Source organism: Atractosteus spatula, chromosome 8, assembly GCF_055471065.1.
Source record: "Atractosteus spatula isolate fAtrSpa1 chromosome 8, fAtrSpa1.hap1, whole genome shotgun sequence".
In the NCBI taxonomy this organism is placed as follows: Eukaryota; Metazoa; Chordata; class Actinopteri; order Semionotiformes; family Lepisosteidae; genus Atractosteus; species Atractosteus spatula.
This window is the reverse complement of record NC_142713.1, coordinates 47626464-47648582: the sequence shown is the minus strand read 5'-3', so window position 1 is coordinate 47648582 and position 22119 is coordinate 47626464. Positions and strand designations below refer to the sequence as shown.

General features: G+C 36.8%; 1 protein-coding gene across 16 annotated transcripts in view; it reads left to right on the top strand.

Annotated features, from left to right (window-relative positions):
- Positions 1–22119, top strand: part of celf2 (cugbp, Elav-like family member 2) — a 188003-nt gene that overhangs the window by 138649 nt on the left and 27235 nt on the right. For all 16 annotated transcript variants that reach the window (XM_088923913.1, XM_088923909.1, XM_088923906.1 and 13 more), the window contains 3 exons: positions 6381–6429; positions 12636–12770; positions 16831–16910. In XM_088923913.1, coding sequence (XP_088780039.1) covers positions 6381–6429; positions 12636–12770; positions 16831–16910 — 264 coding nt within the window. The remainder of the gene's footprint in view (positions 1–6380; positions 6430–12635; positions 12771–16830; positions 16911–22119) is intronic.

The window sequence follows — 22119 nt, the reverse complement described above, 5'->3', positions numbered from 1 at the left end:
TTGTTATAGTCTTTTAAAGGGTATCAGAATTAAGAACTCTGGAATGACAAACCTTGCGTCATATGTTTCCTCACTGCATACAAAAGAAATAAGACGCGAGCCGAAAACTAATGACTTACATTGTTCCTTGAAAGTTATCCTTGGGGTTTCAGAAACTTAACTGAAGAAGGAACTTTGTTTATTGTGGAGTTCGTTTCTGAAAGGATCAAAGCCTTTGCATGTTTCTAACTTGAGGGCTTGCCATTTTCCTTTTGCAGAGCCTGAAATGAATTCTAGTTACTTCAAGTATCACAGCCAGGCATGAAGCCTTTAACTGGCACTTTTTTGTGTGATGTCAGCTCTGCTGAGAAGAGAAAATATATTCACGCTTCTCATTTTGTTCCAGAAATCTGTATAGATGATTGATACTGGTATAGATTTTCAGCATTACTACAATTCTTCTTGCATAAAAGCAGTTGGGCATAGATCAGATTCACTGAGCATAATCACTGAAGAAACTACAGAGGCAAAACTGACACTGGCTTGCCTCTGTAATGTTCACTTTCACAGGGGGACAAAGCTTCAATATATCATATCTTTAACAAGACATTTACACCAGTAGTAGCACCATTCATCATAGTATGTCATGTCAATATTCCATTCCTGTCCAGTAAAAAAAAATATTTAATTTTAAAAACCTGGCTGTCAGCTGTTATTCAATTTTTATTATAAAAACTCTTTTCTTGAAATGTGAAATGTGAGTTTGAATTAGCAGTTGGGCAGGGGTGGAAGTTTTTGTTTGGTTTCCTACATCGGCACTGGAATAGGTAAGAAGTAAAATGTACATTTTTTTTGCTTGAGTCTCCCTCTCCAACAGCGGAAACAGTTCTTTTCGCACAGACCAGCTGCTTATCACAAGTGAGAGAAAATCCACAGGAGAGTTAGAATTTAGCCTCTTGGTTGTGCAGCTCTTGCTGGGAAAGAGGTTGGGGCTGCTAGTGAGCAATAGCTTGTGTGGGAAAAGGTGTCTGTACAAGTGACTCAGGCATTCAAGAGACTGGTACTTCTTGAAGGGTTAGCTGAGGTTCCCACTTAGAAGTGCTTAATGGGTGCTTTGCTTACAGCAATATAGTGTGTGTTCATTTTAGAACCACACACAAAGTAACAGGAATTCACAAAAGAAATCCCCATGGAAATAGCTTATTAAAATTCTAGTTTAGAATTGGGTTTCACAATTTGCAGCCAAAATTTATTTCAAATTAGGAGCTGGTGCGAAAAGCCTTTAGAGTAATCAAGGGAAACATCTTTGGCTATTTACACGATGTAGCTAGGTAGCTACAGAGCGGCAGGGTACTTTGTGGAAGGCAATTAAAATAAATTGACAGAAATGATGACTTGATTGGGGGGACAGACTTCACTATTCCCTGGTAACGTTTCATTCTGTGGTAAGGTTTCACATTGCTGCATCAGAGCCAGGTAGCTGATTAATAATCAGTCTTGCAGTTTCTTAGAATGTGATAAAAATGAAAATATATTTTTTTCAATGAGACTTTACTGGAATTATTTAATGGGTCAATCATGTCGGAAAAAATGGATTCCCCTTTTGTTTATTGCCAGATTAAAGGCTTTCTACAGTCCACTGTCTCAAGTAATCAACAAAGTTATTTCATCTGTAAAAAGTAATCTGTGGAGGATTATTATTATTATTATTATTATTATTATTATTATTATTATTATTATTATTATTAGCTCCTATTTCCTTAACCAGTGTTTTAAGTGGTAATCTAAGGTTGGGTATGGAAGTCACAGGGTAGTGGCCTGTGTGTCCATGGCTGGGAATATTACAAGCTGTATAACTGACACATGCTTAGCACCAGGCTGCAGATGCTGTCTTGAGGAATACTGTCCCATTCCTCTTAAACCCCAGGTGACAGGGCCTTCAACTGCTTCACGCCAGAACTCTGGGATTCTGTCCCAAAGGATATCCAAGTGACATCAAATCAACTGCAAATCAACTGCTCTTTTTTAGAAGGGCTTTTATTTCACTGGTTCTGTGTTGCTCCTTTGTTTTCCTACTGTACTGTCATTTACTTACAATTGCATTTTAACAATTGTTAGTAAACATAATTTTATTAATGGTTATGGGACAATAAATTGACTAACATGCCAGGTAAATGCAAATTTTTACCTCTGGTTGCAGAAGGGCTGTCTGTACAATTGACAGTTGGTGTCTGTCCATATCTTACATTGTTGTTGGAAATGAAAGCCATAAATGGGAGATTTTCTGCAATTTTCCCAAATGGCCAGCATTTTAAAATGTACCTAGATTCATCTGGGCAGGTGGCTTAAAAACGGAATATGTAATTTTCAAACAATTATGGAGGAAAGAAAATATACGGCATGATGATGATCATGCAGAGGAAAGGACAAACACACACAAGATAATTTAGTTTATAGCAAAATGACAAGCAGTCAGAGTACTTTTTGAGTGTACAGGAAATCTGACCAGTCTAATTCTGCAGGTCCTGTTTCCATTGGGTAATTTAAATTGAAAGGGGGACAAAATACTATGCACAATAATTTTCATGTACTGTATGTGCTGCCTATTTTTTTCTTAGTGGCAGCAGTGCATGCCAGTAAATTTTTGGTAGGTGTATGATTTATTTTACGGTTCCAACATGATGCAGAATTATGAAACTGTGGTGAAAAGTTTACAGAATCGAATTCTATACCCTCATTCTTTTGACACTTTTTAACATTTATTGTTACACAACACAGACCTGGTTTAAAGGTGTGGAAAAATAAATTCACCTTTTGCGCTTATAAGTTATACAATGCACATGTTGGATATGTAGATCCCTACAAACTGTAATATATCAGATTGGTGAAAGAGAGCAATGAATTTTTCAATTGAAATAAGGGAAATTTAGGAAGGCAAGATTGCGCAAGCCCTAAATAGAATTTGGAAACGATACTGGATTGAACACCATTGCTTTTATAGTGTTTTGAGATCTCTGATGACCAAATTATCGGGACCATGGCTGAACATATCAGAACACAGATTCCCTGCTGAACATACAGTCCAATGAATTGGAAATTCTGGTCCATAAACACCGTTTACAGCCGTCGCCAGGTATTATCTGATTTAACTTAGAGGTTTTCCATCCCAGTACTAACCAGGTCTGGCCTCTGTTTGGTTTCTCTGATGAGATCGGGTTACAGGATGGTTAAACTGAGGAAAACATTTTGGTGTGTGCAGTTAATTTTTCATTGGGCATTATGGATTTGTGTAACATCAGAATGGTTCCAAATGAGAAGCCATTCACCGATCTAGTTCGTTTGGTAGATAATAGGTACAGTAATAGATCCAAGGACCTCATCCAGCAGTGTATTGAAAGGCTTCAAAAACATGGCTGGTAGCTTGTTCCCGACTCCCACTGTGTTCCCATGACCTGCTGTCTTGCACTGACTGGGATTTAAATCTGGTTAACTGCTTGGGCGGCAGCTACTGTATCTTAACCGCTAAATAACATCAGTGCACCTGCACTGTACATTGAGATTCTTGTTACAACTTAAAAATCTGTATGTGTACAAAACAAAAGCATGGAAAGAGCGCACACAGGGTATTGCAGCAAAGACTTTTCTGATAGACGGTCCCAGTGAGATGGAGAGCTTTCTCCCCCTTATCGATGCAGTTTTTACAGCAAATTCCACAAACAAAAACTGTGGGAGAAATGGAAGCTAAAACCTCCTCTTCTGTACAAGCAAAACAAGAAACATTCTTCTGGTCTAAAATCCCTCATGTGTTTTATTTGCAATAAAAGCTACATTTGTCAATACATGTGCATATTGTAGCTTTTATGTACAGTGTACAATGTACAGTGCATATTGCATTAAAAAAATCTAAGGTTACAAAACAAATTCCAGAAATAAAATGACCCATAAATGACGTACAGCAGACATTAAAGTCAGTTTGTCTTACTTTTGTGAAGGACTGGGTCTTGTACCTTTGTTTTGCCCCATGTAACAAAAATTCTGTTTTTCTTATTGGTTATCCAACTTTCAGGGCCCAGAAACTGCTGCAGAATTTAAGCTTTCTGATTATATCAACTAATTTAAATACAGGGGATCGGTTTGGAATTGATGGCTGGAAAGTAATTTACAAATATTAAAAATCCATGTATTTATCAAAAAGTACTTTTCAGACATCAACTGAAAAAGGTGATTTAAGATAATATCGCATCACTTCGTAAGCTTGTCTTTACTTAGAAATGTCAATTTTGAAAGGGGGAAAAGCCTATTGTCTTTAAATATTTAGCACAACATTCTAAAGGCGATGGTCTAAATAGATCAGCTCATTTAAGTATATTTCAGTTTTTAATTTAAGTAAATCTGCCTTCTTTGTCAATACATACATTCATGGCACTTTTTTAGAAATGTTGTATTGTCCTTTTTCTTTTCAACACAGAGCATAATGATTTGCACATACCCAGTTCTCAGTACTTCATTTTCTCATGTTTAGCTCTTTTTACAGTCGTTCTCTAGACAACCAAAGCTTTTTTTCTTGCTTTGTGTCCCACACATTCATTTAGGCATGTTCTAATTATTCCAGTTGAATGTGGTTGCAGTTGCTTCCTGCAAATCACTAGAGAGCTCTAAAGATGTTTTTGAAAGTCTTATGTGGGGAAAAGATTTAATTGCCCATTTTCACAGATTGGTTTTACTACCACTGTGACATTTGCCTGTATGGGATATAGCTTCTTCAAACCATTATAAGGCAGTCTGGTTTGTACATGTGGAGCATGGACTCCGTTTTAGAATTTGCAACCTGGAATCCCTGTGGCAGGAGAGAAGCTGCAGCTTATATCTTTCCCTTTGATTTTAAATAAAAAGTGTATATATTCGTGTGCATCGACATTCAGCTTTGCTGCAAAAAATGGACATGTCAATTATGAACAGTATTTTCCAAAGAGTCTCAGGAAAAATGGAAGTCACAGAGAATGTAATTTTTACATAATATGGTAATATATATCCATAATATTATGTATATGAATATGATGCATAATATCAGTGACCTGATAATTTTGTCTCAGACCATCTATCTTTAAAGTCTTTCTTTACAATATAACTTTACAATAATTATATTGAGCAGTTATCTAATTATATACTGAGTGGCATTAAAATATACCAAATGCTGTTTTTCGCAAGCTCATTTGTTGCATTTTAATGCCTTTATTACGTTTATTTAAAATAAACATTACTGTGTACAAGAAGAAAAAAAGTTGTGCCTGATGCACAAATACATACTATACTTGAACCAAAGCATGTATATGTAAGGTTAAGCTAGGAAAACTTTCTGAAGAAAAATATTTTAATATTTTAACTTGTTCAGATTTGTATGGAATGTACTGGGAGGTCATTTTATTTCAGTTGAGTATCTAAAGTCATTGGTGACTATATTATACACAATACTCATTTTAGATGTAAAACATTTACTTACTGATATATGTTTGGTTATGTGATTTAAAAAGAACACCTGAAGGAGTTCAGCTTGTACTGAGCAAAATGAATCAAAAGGCATAATGAATCACAGTTGCAAATGTGGTGTCATTTGGAGCCTGGGTTCGTTTTTTGTTCTTTGTTCACTTCTATTACCCTTTCATTTGTTCTGCTGTAAATATTTAATGTAATCTAAGTTCATCATATGGACTGGCATGACTGCAGTCTCTAGGGCACCACGCTGAGGTCTGCTAATGAGATGTGAACCAGTGACTCTGGAAACTCATTTTGTGCAGAATGTGACATGCTTAATGAAAGTTTTCTTTTCTCAAGGTGTATCAAGCACAGGCTTTAAACACTGAGCAAATCAAATATAAAATTATTATGCCTTAATCAGTAGAATACTTATTCAGTTCTAAGAACTTTCAAAAATGCAAGGCAAGAAGTCCCCATTACACCAGACCTTTTATTTTTGGTATGCTTTTGTCGTTGGGCATCTTAAAGAAGCCACCTTTATAACATCCACCCAGTTTCTAACCACTTCATCCAGTACATTGTCACAGGGGAGCCAGAGCCCATCCCTGCAAGTAATGAGCACAAGGCAGGGTACACCTTGGATGGGACGCCAGTCCATCACGGGGCACACACAGACATGCACACACTCTTACCAGGTCAGTTGTCCTAGAAGTCAGTTAACCTACTAGTATGTCAGGACTGTGAAAGGAAACCAAATTACTCAGGGGAAACAACTCCATGCAGATAGCACTGCAGGTCTGGAATTGAACTCAGGGCCTCCACACTACAAGTCAGCAGTCCTAACTCCTGTGCCACTGCACCATGCGTGATATATTTGTGAGAACTAAGTTTATAATAACATTAAATCTATTTTTTTTCCCTTTTAGATGCATCATCCTATTCAAATGAAACCTGCAGATAGTGAAAAATCAAACGGTAAGTGCAGCAGTAATGTTGGTAGCAAACATACTGTAGGATGATGTCAGTTTGGGCTGATTAGCTGGGACCTTTATGTGAGGGATGAATTATTGGGGAAGTAGCTGGGTCAGTGCTGGCTCAAGTTATAGCAGCATCCCAGCAATAAACAGCATGTGTGAAGTTTATCAAAACTGCTTTTTAACAATTCTTTGTGACAGACCAATCTAAAGGCCCCCAAATTATAGAAAGGGACATCAAGCAAAGTCAAGCAAAAGACATCAATAATCCGATTATATTCATAAATGCTGACTGAAGACAATATGTGCACAGCATGTCATGCCAGAAATAATGTACACTATTTTTGCCCCCAGTAATATTGTATCACAAGACTGCTGTAAGAACGCTGGTGTGAGGTTTCTGTAGGTTCATTCGGCTGGTGGTGTTAACTTTGCCCTCCTTAATAAACAGTCTAAACAGAGGAGGTCTCAGAACACCCTTGGTTTATTAATTATTGATTTTCCCTTTCTTCTCACAACCGGATTACATAACCAAAGGTAGTCCAGTTCAGCCATTCTTTATATGAATACAGACTTTAAGAAATGCATTTGATAAATCACTCTTTCTTTGATATAAAATTAACTCTTTATACCTGTTCTGTCTACTGCTATTATTGCAACACCTCGGGTAAGTGCAATGTAGTATTTCTCTTTGCTCTGCTGGACATACTGTAGAACCACTTCACAGAATAAATGATCAACACATTATCTTTGGTGTGTGTGTGTTTAAAGGTTAGCATCAACACTAGTTCTTACAAGGAACATGTTTCTCTTATTTTAAACTACATTAAATAACTCTTTTTCATATTTTGCACAGGACGTGTAACCACAGTGCAGTCTTTTCAGTACAGACATTCAAATCAGCAATTCTTTTAGTATACACTTGAGTAATATCTAATTAATTGCATTAATATAGTGCTTTTTATCTTAAAGCATCCCAAGGCACTCTACATATAGTATATCCTCTTCATCCTCCACAGAAGTGCACGGTACACATTGCCAGAAGTTATAGAAGTGACAAATTGCTTCACCAGTTGGAAAAAGGAGTAATTTTAATTAGGCCAGATTGCACAGGCCCCATGCAGAATTTAGTCAGGATACCGTTGTTAACACCCCTACTCTTACAAACAGAGCAATGGGAACTTTGATGAACAAGCAGTCCAGGACCTTATATTTACATATTTGAAGAACAGCTCCTTATACAGCACAGGCACCCCCCAATGTCCATACTGGGGCATTGGTTTTGGAATTTGTTAAAGAAGGACTATTGCCACCTACTGGTCCACCATACTGGTTACAGGATTACCAGGAGATCTCACCAGGTGTGGGCATAGTCACCTTATTTGAATTACACAAACAAAACAAACATATGACCTGGTCACAAAGTACAATTGTTGCAGATGTCTAAGATTTGAATTACAATTAAGCAGAGCTAAAACCTAACTTGGATAGTTCTAGGTATTGTTTTCCTATGTTTTAGTTAAGTTTGAAAATTGGATTACTTACCATAGTGGATTAAGTTTAAGTAATTAAACCAAATTGCTTTCCTGAATTCTACTCAAATATTTTCCCACATCTGTTTTGTTATCTGTTGTATTAAGTAGCCAAGGCAAATAAATCATTTTAATGTGTAATGGTATTCCAAACACTGATATATAATGATATAATTGGTTTAAGAGCCTGTCTGTTATTGTATGTGTTTATTAGAAAACATAAAAATGAATATTTTATGTTAAACTGTAAAAATTGTAGCCATAGTTTGATTTTGAAAAAACAAATTTAATACATGACAGAAAGTTTAGCGTGTTTGTTAATGGGCCTCTTAGGATAATGTCAGTTGCACTAAAAGAGTAACGAACAGTTCTTTTTGGACCCTATGTGGACGACACAATCCAGAATTGTGAGGAAACACTGGGGAAAAGTCATGCAGGAAGAGGGGGATGAAAACAGGGGGGCGTGTCCAAAGTGCGCTGGTGCACGGGGGAGGTGTGGCCGAGGCAAACAATCTGAAAGTAATCCAGAGGGGAATCCAAAAAACGGGCAAAGTCCAAAGCCAGGCAGTCCATCAGGAACAAACGCATAAAAGTCAGCGCCTGGCTTTTAAGGGAGACGGGAAGGAGGCTGGAACAAGGGGCAGGTGCACAGAATAAGTCCAAAGTGAAAAGAGCCGGAGCACCCTTAAGGAGGAGGGACTACAATCGTGACAAAAAGAGATCAAAATTCATATGGTCAGGTATTCAAACAGATTTTCACATGATAGCCTCAGCCAAACTACTCTTTCTGGTAGTTTATTTTTGGTCATTTGTTTTTAAGTTTGTAAAACTAAAGATGGAAAAGGTGCAGAATCAACTTAAACAGTAGCTAGTAAAATCGTTAAGGTCAGATCATGGCTACTCCTCTGCAGATGCTAGTTCACTGAAATAAGCAGTAGGCAAACTATTACATTCATTTTAAGCATTTAATTAGTCTTTGTTACATGTATTCACTTTGTGAATTGCTTATAACCTGACACTTCAGGGGTATTCCTGTCAGGTTTTTTTTCGTTTAAAGAGAGCAAGCATTCTTTTACTTATGAATGCAGTACTTTTTAAAGGAACAAGTAATTACGAGGATTTTCATTTCACACCACACGGAAGATGTCACCATTTGTTTTATCTACGAGGGAGATTGACAGTGTCAGCTTATAATGTGCTGAATTTTGAAGACTTTTGACAAAAGGTAGATTTCACTTTTAAGCATTTCACCAGAGAGGTGATGTTTTTAGTTTCTTCAGAACTTTATTTTGAATTGCTCGAGATCCGTCAGCGTAAGATGTATGAACACTTAGTCATACCGTTAACCATTTAAGATACTTTCAGCAGATGACCAAGAATAACAGTTTTCCTTTCTGAAAGCCTATTGCTGACAGCAGTGCCTTTTTTAATGTAAATTTGAACATCTAAATGAGAATCCTGTAGAATTTTCAAGCTATAATTATGTGCCATATGTTAGCATTAACACATAGAAAACTTGTTAATTAATTCAGGCAGCTCTGGATACAGGTGTGACTTTGACAGATTGTACACTAGAGTGTTACCAGATCACAATTAGCATTGGAAACCAATTCTCAAACAAAGCGTCGGTAACTACTAATGCTCTTAAATTAACCAGCTGAACTGCCACTAAAACAAGAAAATCCTTTGATTACTGTGCCACAGTTTTCCCAGAAACCAGTAATTTGTATTGCTTAGCTTCCTGTCAACCCCTCACTTTCTGTCAAGAAGTCAGAACATGCAGTGACTGTTTTCAAATTAGACAAAACCAGTGCTCATTTTGTCATATAGGCTGGATATCCAGTGGGGCTGGGAAACTGGTTCTTTAGTTTTCCCCAATTAGACACCCTTTTATTCTGTAATCAACTGAGGAGGTATCACAGTGACTGGCTAGGTGATTGGTCAATGCTGTGGTTCATTTGTCAAGTCAGTAACTTAAATAATTGAATGAGCACATAATCAATATGTTAAGACTATGAAATGAGACACTAGTGCAGTGCAGAGCCCTACACTACACTACAGTAATACAGGACAGCCCTCCAGGGTATCAGAGACTAACAGGAGTTCATAACCAACTGACTGCTGAAAGGAAAGCATTTTGTCAATCAAATTATCATAATCACACATTTTATCAGTTTAAGTTTCTCATAATTTCAAAATAGGGTTTTCATCAATAGGGGTCTTAATCTGTGTGGTTTGGTGAATAAAACTGTAGAATAAAACATTCTGCCAGAAGAACGTACTGCAGGGGCAGCCCTTAAAAGAAAACAATTAGAATTCTAAACAATACTGGAAACATTTGGAAAATCTCAGCATGTAAATACTGTAGGTTGAAAAAATGATGCTTGAATAGATGTTCTTGTCAGTCTGTGATGTTTCCTTTTTCAATGTCTGTCTTGTAAACTTTCTGTGTAGTGCACACTGTAGTTTGACTCACATCTGTGTTACTGTATGTGGAATATAGGTCAACTGCTGTGTCCTTATACAACGAAAATAGCTATAAACATACAGACGTCTTTCTAGCCACCATAGAACAGAAACAATATTCACATTACAACAGTGTGTTTGCTGTCTGTTAAGTAATAAAATGCAAGTGTGAGGTAGTGTAGTGGTAGAGATAAAAAGCCTAATGGGCATAATGGGAATATGTATTTCAGTGTAATAAATATCAAATAACCTTATAATGCCAAACAGCACTGTTTAAAAACCTTGCAACATGAAGTTGGCTTTTGATCAGGTAGAAGCCTCTGTGTAAAATTCCCCCTAATGTGCATTGTCTTACATTTTAATATAAACAGCCGTTTGTCTGAAGGATGTGCATTTTACTCATTTCTGTGCTCTGTAAATTAATAAGAGAATATTCCTTAAGCTTTCTCAAGGGTGATATATTTATTAACCGGATTGACTTTTATAACACTTATCTCTTGGATATCCTGGTGATTATTTAAAATGCACAAATAATTTACACAACAAAATAAACAAGTGTGCTATTCATTTCCCAGAGTGAAACTGACTTCTTATCTTTTAGCCTCACGGTAGAGTCTGTCAGTCTTCTCATTAACAATGAATTGGATTAGCATTACATCGAATGTGTTGAGGGCACACATGCACAGCCCTGCATCTACACTTTATTAAGCACTTAAATCCCTAGAAAATTAAGTTACGGTGTCAGTATGTTTCTTTGGTTAAGAGAACAGTGTTGAAGCTGCTTTCTTGAATGATCTACAGAAAGCTAATTAGCAAAATATGTAAGAACATAAACGAAAATGTATATAATATAAAAAGGGACCTAAAATTGCCCTTTGTGTGAAGAATTATATCCCTCAGGACATTTTAATTGACTAATTCCCCATGTTTGTACCACCTGGACTATATTGTACTTTTTTTTCTTAGCTCCAAGGCATTAAAATTAAAAGGCTTACAGCTGTAGCAGCTACTATCATTAGGCACCCTCTTGGCACTTTTTTTGCACAGGCACCATACTTTCAAGGTGCTTGATAGAGTACAGGTAACACTGCAATGAATAAGTAATTGCTAAATCCAGGGCATTCCATATATTTTATTTTTACAATTCTTATTTTTAAACATAATTAAATTATAACAACTTCTACAAGTAGTAGGATATAGTGGATATATTTTGAATACCAGAATAGTAAAGAACTAACTACAGACTTTTTGTAAGCTTTTTATGTTCCAACCTTCAGTTTCATTTTGTTAGCTGAAAACCTCATTCAGCTACTTAGATAAAACTGACAGCTTGTTATTAACACATGTCCCCCTGTTATAAAATTATTTAAATTTTACACAAAAACAATTGTACAAAGAGCAAATTTGATCCTTTATTCCTGCTAAAAATACATGAAATGTTTTTTTGTTGAGCATTCAGAGTGGGTAATGATATAGATTGTGCTTTGTGTCAAGGTGTTTAATATTTACAGTCTTAAAGAACTTTTACCATAAGGTAATTTTCATTCATTCTTTCATTCTTAAGGCAAAGCTGTGTGTGGAAGTGTCTACATCTTAAAATTCCTCCAAATTATTAACCAGTCATGTAATCTCACACAAATAAATCTTGTTGTAGCATTAAGATGATGAATAAACTCAGATTAAAATGCATCTTTTGAGCAGCTTGTTAAAGACATTTGGTAGACAGGATCTGATTTTACTGTTTGAACACGAAGGTGTAATTCTTCAACACATATCAGACTGTGCTGTAAATCGTACATCTCGCTAATCATTAGTGGAGTACCTGGGACTGGGAGAAAGTTGGTTTTCAATAAAACCAAAATGATGAGTATTCTTTAATATGTCTCCTTCCAAACCACGAGGAGGGGAATAAAGGTAGGGTAGATGATAGTGTTTAAATAAAAGAAAAAAAAAGTGACAAGATACAGCTTTGACTCCATAACGTTTGAAGAAGATGGTTTAAAATTTTTTGCAGAGATTCAGACCAAGCAGCGAAAGGAAATTAGAAATGTTTCATAAATGAAAACGCCGGCCTGAAGGGGTGGTCCTGCATTCAGCAGGGAATTTGGGAGCAATGCGCTGAAAACCCAGCTTGATGTGGTAATGAGGCATTGATCACAGTGAGAAGATGAAATGGCCTTTTACTCATTCATTATTTTTTATCTTCTAGCCGTGGAAGACAGAAAATTGTTCATAGGAATGGTTTCAAAGAAATGTAATGAGAATGATATCAGGGTGATGTTTTCCCCATTCGGTCAAATTGAGGAGTGCAGAATTCTGCGGGGACCTGATGGGCTCAGTAGAGGTGAGTGTAGCCTCTATATTCTCTCTCCACACTCTCTACTCCAAGCTTCCCTGTAACATTGTTAAGCATCAAAGCCTCTCCTTGTGTCACAAGAAAGTTCTTTACTCAAAACCCTCAGGGAAGGGTAAGTGAAGAGATGCGTTCCTTTTAAAACATTATGCATGTTTTTAGGATTCAGATGCAAAAATCCTTTATTTGGGGCAGCAGTTGAGCTGACTCCTCTTTTAGAAAAACACCCCTACAAGGGGTGGAAATGCCCATTTACAGTGTTTTTAGAACTGTGAGGAATGTACATGTATAGTAAGTGCATTAAGAATAATAATCCCCATGGAATTGTAATCATTTCAGAGGTATTTTGAATCTGTTTAAATGTGAGTAACTGCTTGTTTCAAAGATTGTTAGCATTTAATCAGGAAATGATTGGCTTTCTTTATTATCTCCTCCTTCACAGACTACATTCCTTAACTCTGAATTTTGTTTGAGCATTTCTTTAGAGTTTTTACAATTTTTACAATCTATAATCATAAAGATGTGACTGTTCCATACAACCACTGGCTGAAACAGTTCTGGGTGTTGTTTGTGGTGATCCAGTCCGCCACTTGCTCTTGTCTTTTTTGTGTTCGGCAATTTTTTTCATTTTCTCAAAACCAAAATACCACACTACATATTTGTCACTAGGACATGTTAACATTAATTGCCTCTTAGTTTCATGCTAAGAATTTATTATCCATATTTTAAAGTTCAGCAAAGTATTTCCTAAAATTAAATAACTTCTAAAGATTAAAAAAAAGGATCTAAAATGCTCAATTTCCAAGGCAAAAATGCCAACAAACGAATTATTTACTTGATAACACCTCACAAATAATAGATATTCTGTTCATCTCATCATTACCACACCTGTTATCAAATGTTCAAGCTACTCTATAGAAAACTCCCAAAGCCATGACAGCACCTGACTCTTGATATCTATTCAACTGAGATGACAGGTATTATAGATGTGTTCACAAATACCTTTCTCGCTCAGTTCTACGTGCCTCCCAGTGATTCTGTCGAAGGGAGGAAATTAGTTTCAGAAACCTTTCACACTCGTGCTATTTATCTGTGCTGAGGAAGCGCGGGGATGCAGCTTTACAGAAAAATAAGAGAAATTGACCCCTGTAGTGACTGCCCCACTCCAAGGTATTGAAAAGACGTCCATTCTAAACCAAAAGGGCAGAGATGTCAAACCTGTTTGTCTTTATGTGCAGAATAGGGATTTTTTACTCTTATTACTGTTATTTGTGTTGTTGTTGTTGTTGTTTTTGTTGTTGTCGTCTCATTTTTACGCTAATATAATTAAGACGTCAAGAACTGTACTGTTTCTAACCACTCTCGCCTTCATCTGATGCCACGCTCTTACCCAGCCATCTCATTCCTCCCTCCAGCCTCTGTGCTCCTTTTTTGAGCTTACAACTTTTGTCTTCATGTTTATTATTATGAAAGATTACAAGAGATAACAGCATTCCCAGAGGCTGCCTGAAAGATCTCTCAAAACGCACTTCTCAAAAACAGAAAGGGTTGTGGGGGGTGGGGGCTTTATCAGGCCTGTGATAAATAGGGCTTCAGGTAGGGCTCTTGTTCAAATCCTCCTCCAAGCTTATTATACACTTCACTGCCTAGTATTGAAATTCAATATCAATCAATCTACTAGTTAGCAGTTCTGCTATTAATAAAATATGGATCATACCACATGTGGATGTGCTGTGCCTTGGGACTTACCCTACTTTCTTTAAAGGACTGTTCTACAGTCAAGTAATGGAGGAATGTGGTCTATTTTTATTTCTGTTAGTATCTGGATTATACATCCAGAAACTGCACAAATAAAAGATTTTAAAATTTCATTCTAAACTCAGGCGTCACGTTTAATAAATTATTTTAATTACAACATTGCTACTGAGTCTCAGGGAAGACAACAAATCATCCGAGGGAGATAAAGAGAAAATGGAGTGGAGGCTTCAGGTGCAATTAGCTGTCTAGCTGGCTTTGCAGCTAAATCTTTTGAACTTTTTTTTATGGCTGTTATGACAAAAGTGGGGGGAACAGAGCAGAAAAAAGCAGAAATGCGAGTGGTATTTGTGATTTTTTTTCCTCACAAAGCAATGTGTTTCTTAAATAAAGTGGGCACAAAAACCTTTGTTCCACATTATCCTAGAATATCAGATATTTGGACTCTGCCATCATGCAGAATATTCACACAATCTCAACAAAACCTAACTGATTAACATGTTGTGATTGCTTGAGCTTTGTGCAAAAGGGCTTTGAGGGTAGTTAACTGTATAGCTCACAATACAAGAACATCATCTGCTTAGCCAAGATCCACTGGAAAAAGAAAATTGTACTGTATGTCATGTGTTGGACAGCTAAAACCCTCTAATCTGTATCTGAGTGTGTGTTTAAGATGATCCCCCAATTTTCCAAATAGACAACAGGAAACAGGAATACAGCAGTAGGCTGCAAAAATACAGGCAAAGCAAATCCAGTTCCCCATTCATTTGAGAACAAAGCAGGAGACGATTAACTCATCTTAGGAGTTCATGGTTTACATTCAGAGAAATAGTTTCCAAAATGGAAATCTGGATAATACACAAAAAAGTGCTGTTAACAAATGCATCACTGTACAGTTAGGGACTAACCTACCATTACTTTTTAAACATTCTGCTGTTTTGTTTTTTCTGGGTTTTTTTTCAGACATTTTCTATATCTAATCTAAATTTCACAATTAGGTGTTTCTAAAATCATTGTTTCCTGCCACCTATTAACCTACTTATTGTAATGGCTTTTAAGAGTTAAACATAGAAAAATAGGAATTTGGGAGCAGTACAGATGGATGAAAGTAAATCTGCAATTAATGTTATGTTTCCTACAGACATTATTTCCATAAGTGGATGGTGTTCTTAAGCTGAAAAGAGTATTGTGAGCATACTCAATAGTTTGCTAAAGGCTCTTGAGGTAGTCATTGGGCACTGCTTTCTCTTGCCACTGTTTGGTTAAAATGTCACTACAGTCATGACTTGATAATCTAATCAGTTTCATCCGCTTCATGTTTCACTGAGCAATAAAGTCATCTTGGATAATCTGTTAATATATGTATATTTCTTAAAATGCTTCTGTTTCCTTCGCATAGCCTGGGGTTTTAAAATGCTTTTTTAATTGTCTTATTTCAGAGCTTCTAATCAATTTCTGGGATTGAATAATAGGAGCTACAATAGAGTGAATATAGAATTGACAGAACATTAGAACATCTATTGAAATGTAGTCACTAGACTGAAACATAATAATTAGGAACATTATGATAACATGAATTACAACCATTTGAAACACTGTGATCTCAGACATTTTAGATTCTGGAATTATTTTTCAGAACGGCTTCAAATCTAAGATGTGCCATTTTGTCTGGTACAAGTCTAATATAAAATTTACCAGTCAGTGTTATATTTTTTAAAAGAGATTAACAGTAGAACACTGGACCCATCCTGGAATTGTTCATTTGAGTGAAATGCATAATCCTGCATTCTGTCAGGGTGCAATTTTTCTTCTGGCATCCTAGATACACTGCCACCATTTTAGAACTTGGGCAGGCATTTTTCATCATTATGACGAGCTCTGCTCCCTTTAGCCCAGGTGGGGAGAGCTGTTGGAGAATTCACCGAGAGGGATTGAGAAGATTTAACAGATACATATAAATGTAAATCAGACATGATACTTTATTGCTGGAAACTGGTTTCAATCAAGTGTAACCAATACACTAAACCCTTAGCATTTTAACCCCCAGACTGTTCAGTGTCACACAATGAAAAATGAGCGCCTCTTGCACGTTCTTGTTAGACTGTTAACCAGTAGCCAGATTAACAAGTCAGTGCTGTGAATGGATAATTAGAGCTGTTGTTTATTTTCATGTTCTACTGAGAACAGTGTCGTCTTGTGGCCGTTCTCGTAGACTGTGTTGGTTTAACAAGTGTCCAACCCTTTTGTCTTGTTGTTTTTTTTGTCTCTCCTGCTCCCTCTCCCATTGTCCCCACAGGCTGTGCGTTTGTCACGTTTTCTACCAGGGCAATGGCACAGAATGCAATCAAAGCCATGCACCAGTCTCAGACCATGGAGGTACTGTATCGTCTGCCCTTTCTTTGTTTTCTTCTTTGTGGAATCAGTTGGGAAATGTCACAGCCACATTCTTGCCAAATCTCAAAAGAACCCAAATAAATGCTAACCATGGCAGTTGCTGTTCCTGATTATCCAAAAAATTTCGCATGATTAAAGCAGTTTCTTCTGGGGTGAATGTCAAAAAGGGCAGTGTTTCAGCAAACTATTTGAAGAAGCCAAGTACCTTGCTGTGCTGTCAAAGCCATTAGGCTTGCGTTATATTGTTTTGTTCTGTGCAGCAGTCAGTCTGAACAAAACCTTATTGCAACAACTGGAGAATGTATGTCAATGTCACCTTTGCATAACAAATGTAGCAATGCAATTTGTTTTGTTCCCTTCCCTTTTTTGTTTCCATCTCTTGACAGGTTTTATTCTATTCAGCGTAGCAGTTAAAAATTGAAACTTTTCGTTTAGTCAGTATTGCTTCTCTAAATTTATGTAAAGAAAAAGAAATCAATATTATTCTTGTTTACAGCCATATTTCACAAATGGGTGATTTGCCTGGCTGTAGTGGTATGTCTCCGAGAGGGAGAAATGTTAGAAAATAAAAATTGATTGTAGATCTCATTCCTTTCTGCAATTTGTCCTTGCAGTGTTAGTGCCAGTACAGACTGAATGCCAAATCATGGCTACATTTATGAACACCTTTTTGTAAATACCGTGACCTTTAGTGGCTACCATTGTAAAACACAGACAAGTGATATTTTACTCTAAAGAAGTAAGCTGAATATGGTATTTTTGTCATTGTTTTTTTTTACTTTCATAGTAGTATACTAAAAAGTTAAAATTAATTTATAAATTGCACGTTTTCCATTTCTGTCATTTCTTAATTTAAAAAAAAGCTCATACCTCAGTTCTCTCCTGTCAGTAAATAATAAAAAATTCACTTATTGTATGCCATTCCAAAAATGAATAGTTTAAATTATTTGTTAATTTAAATGGTATATTCACTTTGCTAGGCTCTCAGGAATTAACTGGGTCAGTTCTTTTTCTTTAGATTTTTGAAAGTCTGATTTGGATGTTTTAACTCATGTCTTTTAGTTGTTTTGGTTATCTATACAATTCTAAATAGGACATTATGTCATATACAGTACATCAGACGCAATAGGAGAATGGTCTTATTATACAATATTAATCTTAATGCACAAGAAATGATATTGGCACAAAGGCCAATTGAGAAAATGTCTTCAGCTCATTAATATCTGGTCTGATGAATAGGTAAATTAATGAACTGTTAGATTGTTGTACAAAAATGTAGATTTATATTTCAAGAATCCTGAAAAATGTTCTTAGTACGTTGTTAGCAGCTCTAATGATACAAAAGTTTTCAAATTTATCACAAGTAGTAAATTGTTTCCTCTACATATATAAGTGAAACCTTGAATTGTTTTATTTTAATCTTGCTAATCATGTGAATCAATGCTAATACAGTAGGTTAAAACACTAAGGATACTAAGATCAAAATGGTGTTTGTGTAGTTCTATGTGCCTGTTATACATCATCAAACGTGAACAAAGAAATAGAAGCGAAGAACATCTAAAACCCATTTGATACTTTTGGGGCTAAATCAGCCCCTATCTCAGCACATACAATGGTAAAGAAAATACTGAAAGTAGTGAATCTCTAGAAAAATCCACTTTTTTGTACCACCAGTGGCTGGAACAACTAATACCTATGGGTCTTCTTTCCCCTAAAGCATACATTTGGCAGGAATTTTTATAGCAGAGTTCACTGCAAGTGTGCGTGTGTTTGGATGTGATGTGGAGCCCTTTGAGATTACCCCAACATGAGTTCTGTATAAACCACATCACACACACGATTGCATCAGAACTGAGACTGCTGCACAAACTTCAGTCCTCAGCAGAGCTGGTCCAAAGAACTCGTAATTGTGCCTCGCTCACTTAAGTAACTGCTAATCTGGAAACAGTTGTTCGTCATTGCTGTGGTCAGTGCCAGCACCTTGTGTTAAAAGCTCCTCAGTAAACATGACCAGGGGTGTTGCCCACACTCATTGTATCAATTGCCTTGATTTGGAGCTTGCCCATTTGGCTGTGGACGAGCTGAATTCCTCCAGCTGTGACCACTACAATGCCTTCTCTGTGTTTTTGGCTGACAGTATATGAGCGGATTTTCTTTCACTGTGTTACAGGAACTGCTTTTTTCCATACCATTACTCTAGTTCCTTACCAATGATGTGGAACAATCCAGTCTTTTCTTTCCTGTTCACTTTCACTAGGCAGTCACTTATCTTCTCAATCCTGTGGCTGTAAAAGAGTTTGGGGTTTCTCTGTGCACCCCAGGCTCACTCTGTCCGTTCAAATCAGATTGGTTCAATAAGGGCACTGAAGTTCTTGCCAGTTCTTCTACTAGTAAAGATGATAAAACAGAGGAGCTGTCACTTCTTGTCATTCTGTCTTCAGGTACAGTAGCAGTGCCGCCTGCTATTGATGATCTACGTTAACCATTTTACCTGAATAGGACGCTGAACCATTCAGTGGAGACATCTGCACACTAGACAAAGATTAATGATCTGATTCATAGTAATGTACATCTTATAGAGATCCCTAGGGAAAGCGTATAGTCATATTTGTAAATGAAATTGTGTCCCGCTGAAAAGAATAAATGAGGGTCTTCATGTGTCCCAAGGTTGTGTGACCTAAACTGCCATTCTTTTCTTGTCAGCTTTATGCTGCTCTATTCCAGCATAATCAGCAGTGTGTGCCCTTGGCTCCCATTTCTTCCATGATACACAAAAACATAAAAGCTGGGATGCTGCACAGGATTTTGCAATTTGTCAGGGCAAGGATATGCTCTAGAGCTTGCTCATCCCATTTCTGTCCTTTACAGTCATGCTTCAGACAAACAAACATGCCAGCCTGTATTAGTACACAAGGGGCTGCACTCCTTCAGATGGGGTCCATAGTAGTGGTTCCTGATAGAGCTTACTGGAAGCACATTTACCACCGTCTACCCTTATCTTAATAGATTTCAGAAGCTAAGCAAGGGTGGGCCTGGTCGTTATTGGGATGAGAAACCTGCTAGGAAAACCAGGTCGATGCTGTAGGTCATGTCGGTGGACCAATAGGTGGCACTCTTCCCACTAGACTAGAATCTCCAAAACCGATGTCTCAACAGTCAGCATAACTATCACTGCGGGACAGTGAGTGTGGATACTATAATGTAGTTTATGTCATCCTTTGGATGAGGCATTAAACTGAATATTAAGTCATTAAAAACCCTATGTCACTATTTGTAAGAGTTAACTCTAGTGTCCTGGTTAAATTCTGGTCACTCTGGTCTTGTATAATTTGGCGACAATAAAGTTCTTCCATATTTCAGTTGATGATGAATTTTGATCTGCTTTGGTAGTGAGGTTGCCAGATTTTTATAAGCCTCTCAACCATAAATGTCCTCTGTGTGTGGTCAAAAATTGTAGTCTCTGTACATTCATGAGGCCAGTTTTTTTTCCTCATCAGTCAAGTAAATTGACCTAGAAGCAAAAACGTCAAACTCCTCAATCTTGGCAACATATTGTGTGATTTTACTGACAACATTGCACTGATCTTGTGGATCCTGGCTTGGGAACAGCCATAATGGAGGTGGTAAACTCTTAATGCGATTGTGGTCTGTATCTTTGTGTTCCAACTTGACCTCAGTCCACCTGGGTACCTTTTGTTGAGAGTTGGAGCTCCAACCTCTACTAAACAAAAGGTTATCGCAAAACTCTTGGTTGTTTGAAACAGTAAAATGGAGATAATCTGGTTTGAATCAGGGGAATAATAGGAGACACAAAATATAAACTTAAGACTAGTATCAGCGTTTTAGTCAATTGGGTAGAAGATCCATAGGTAAATGGGTTATCCAGCCTAAGAATGAGGTTGAAACCTCATATTCTTTAAAGGAAATACAAATAACTTACATGCTACAAGAAATGGGTTTAATGTCATTGTCTGCACTTGCTTTTTGGATTTTCCATCAGAACCATAAAGTGGAAGTTTGGTTTTATAAATGGACTTGCTACATTTGACTATTTTATCAATTAAACTTGTTTTCTGCATAACAATTTCAATCACAGGGATGTCAAAAGATATTTAATTGACAGAAAGCCAATATTATTAAGGTGGTAGCAAAAGGAACAATTTAAGATTTACTCCTTAAACATATTGTTTTATCATCCTAACCATTGACATTTTCAGATTGTGTAAACACCTTTATTAATCTAAAAAGCTTATAGCTCAATTATTTACTTATTATTTTGCCTTGTGAACTTTCATGTGCTGTTCAAGTGAGCAGTAAACTTTTCTCCTGTGTCAGTCACTGTTACAGAGAAGAATGAGGCTTATAAAGGGAAAAGGTCAGAGTTTCTTTCTAAAGAAGTATACTTGTGCACAATAAAATGCAACACTTGGGTTTAATGGATTCAGTCAATATTTTAAATAGCAAAAAAACACAGAAAAGATTAACAAAAATAGAGATGAAGGATGATATTAATTTAGAACAAAAAATGTCATATTGCTAAAATGAAAACATTACAAAGTTAGCATCTGGTATGATCTCAGTGAGCATTAACACAGCCCTGGCTGTGCTGACTCACAGGCCTGATCAGCCTCTGGGCAGACTGCTGTGGGACATTTCACCAATCTTTTTGTGCAGTTGTAGCCAGCTTGCAAAGTTTGGTCAGGTTTGTTGTCCCCTGTTGTTGGTATTGAATAAATGGTTCCAGAGATATTTTGTGGGACTTTGTTCAGGATAAGGGTTTAGCCATGACAAGACCTCAACATTGTTTTTTTTAATAAGTTATGCCGTCATCCTAGCAATGTGCTTGCAGGAATGGCAAAACTGAGAGCTCAGGATCTTTATCATTGTCATGTATTGCACTAATTAGCATAATACCATAATATATTATATATTATAATATATAAGCACTAATTTTGTGTACCATATAAGCACAATCTGTACCAAAGGCATTCTTGTGATAAAGGAGATTTCATCACCAAACTTTCACTTCCCCACTGATTGACTTGAACAATGCAAAAGTCAGCATAACACTTGCCATGATGTTTCCACACACTTAGTCTTCTGTCAGGTCTGTCAAGGACAGAGTGCTAGTTATGGGTAAAAAATGCTCCACTTCTCTCTTTGCTGCCACCTCAAATCCTCTGTTAACCAG